General features: G+C 37.8%; 1 protein-coding gene across 5 annotated transcripts in view; it reads left to right on the top strand.

The window, feature by feature from the left end:
- Positions 1–1,332, top strand: part of LOC106872693 (serine/threonine-protein phosphatase 1 regulatory subunit 10) — a 158,069-nt gene that overhangs the window by 99,755 nt on the left and 56,982 nt on the right. For all 5 annotated transcript variants that reach the window (XM_014919769.2, XM_014919770.2, XM_014919771.2 and 2 more), the window contains one exon: positions 757–941. In XM_014919769.2, coding sequence (XP_014775255.1) covers positions 757–941 — 185 coding nt within the window. The remainder of the gene's footprint in view (positions 1–756; positions 942–1,332) is intronic.

The raw sequence follows: 1,332 nt of genomic DNA on the forward strand, positions 1-1,332 counted from the left end.
CCCCCCCGTCACGTTTTCAGATTAAAATTAGCATTAATTAACCTATTTCGACTGTTGGTGTTTACTCACGCGCACAGAGACTTGAATATGTTCCATTTAACAACTGTTTGATACTTAATTTAAAAACGAATATTTATATTGTGTCTTTTCACGTTTTGTAAAACAAGTGGTATCATTCATTTTTAAAATGTTGGGAAGTCACTGCCACAAGTAGTTCTTCCTAAATGGTGATAGCTGTACTCCTTCTTTAGCTAGAGTGTTGACAAAAGTGAGTTCTGTAGTTGGAATGGGGATGTTGGCACTTCCCCTAGTGCACCTCTGCAGGTGGATGGTGCAGTGACTTTTGTTGATGTTGTCACAAGTTACAAAGTTTTAGATTTTTTTTTAATAAATAATAGTTTGCTTTTGTGAATATTGGTTTTTTTTTAATTTTTAATTATTCTTTTAGACAACAGCAAAACAAATTTTGTTAATGTTTGCTTTGCTGCTGTCATTGAAGACCAAATCCAGTGCTGATAAGAAAGGTGACTTTGCATTTTATGCATGGCTCTTGTTCTACATACATGTATACACACACCATATCACATGCGCATGCAGGCTGATGCTAACCACCTTATTTTTTGTTTTTTTTTCTGAATTCTACCCCAGTTTTACTTGTATTGCTCCCCCACCTCTCACTACCCTTTACCTCTTCTATCTGCTGTTTAGCTATGAGTGGAAATTTAAGGGATCTGGTCTCTCTTTTCATCTTTGCAGGTTCCTCATTAATGGTGGCTGGGACATAATGAATGACTGGTTGCATGATGCCCGCCAGTCAGAGAATACGCCACTGCTCATGGAGATATTAAGGGTTTATCACATTCTACCGGTAACCATTGATATTATGAAGAAGAATGATGCTGCGAAGACTATTAAACAATTGAGAAAGTCTGAAGATGATGGTCAGTTGATGCCATTTCTATCTTTTTTATATTTTGTCATCTCTCTCTCTGTATCCCTTTATCTCTCCCTCTGTATCCCTTTATCTCTCCCTCTGTATCACTTTATCTCTCTCTTTGTATCACTTTATCTCTCTTTCTGTATCCCTTTATCTCTCCCTCTGTATCCCTTTATCTCTCCCTCTGTATCCCTTTATCTCTCCCTCTGTATCCCTTTATCTCTCCCTCTGTATCCCTTTATCTCTCTCTCTGTATCCCTTTATCTCTCCCTCTGTATCCCTTTATCTCTCCCTCTGTATCCCTTTATCTCTCCCTCTGTATCACTTTATCTCTCTCTTTGTATCACTTTATCTCTTTCTGTATCCCTTTATCTCTCTCTCTGTATCCCTTTATC

Source organism: Octopus bimaculoides, chromosome 10, assembly GCF_001194135.2.
Source record: "Octopus bimaculoides isolate UCB-OBI-ISO-001 chromosome 10, ASM119413v2, whole genome shotgun sequence".
Lineage (NCBI taxonomy): Eukaryota > Metazoa > Mollusca > Cephalopoda > Octopoda > Octopodidae > Octopus > Octopus bimaculoides.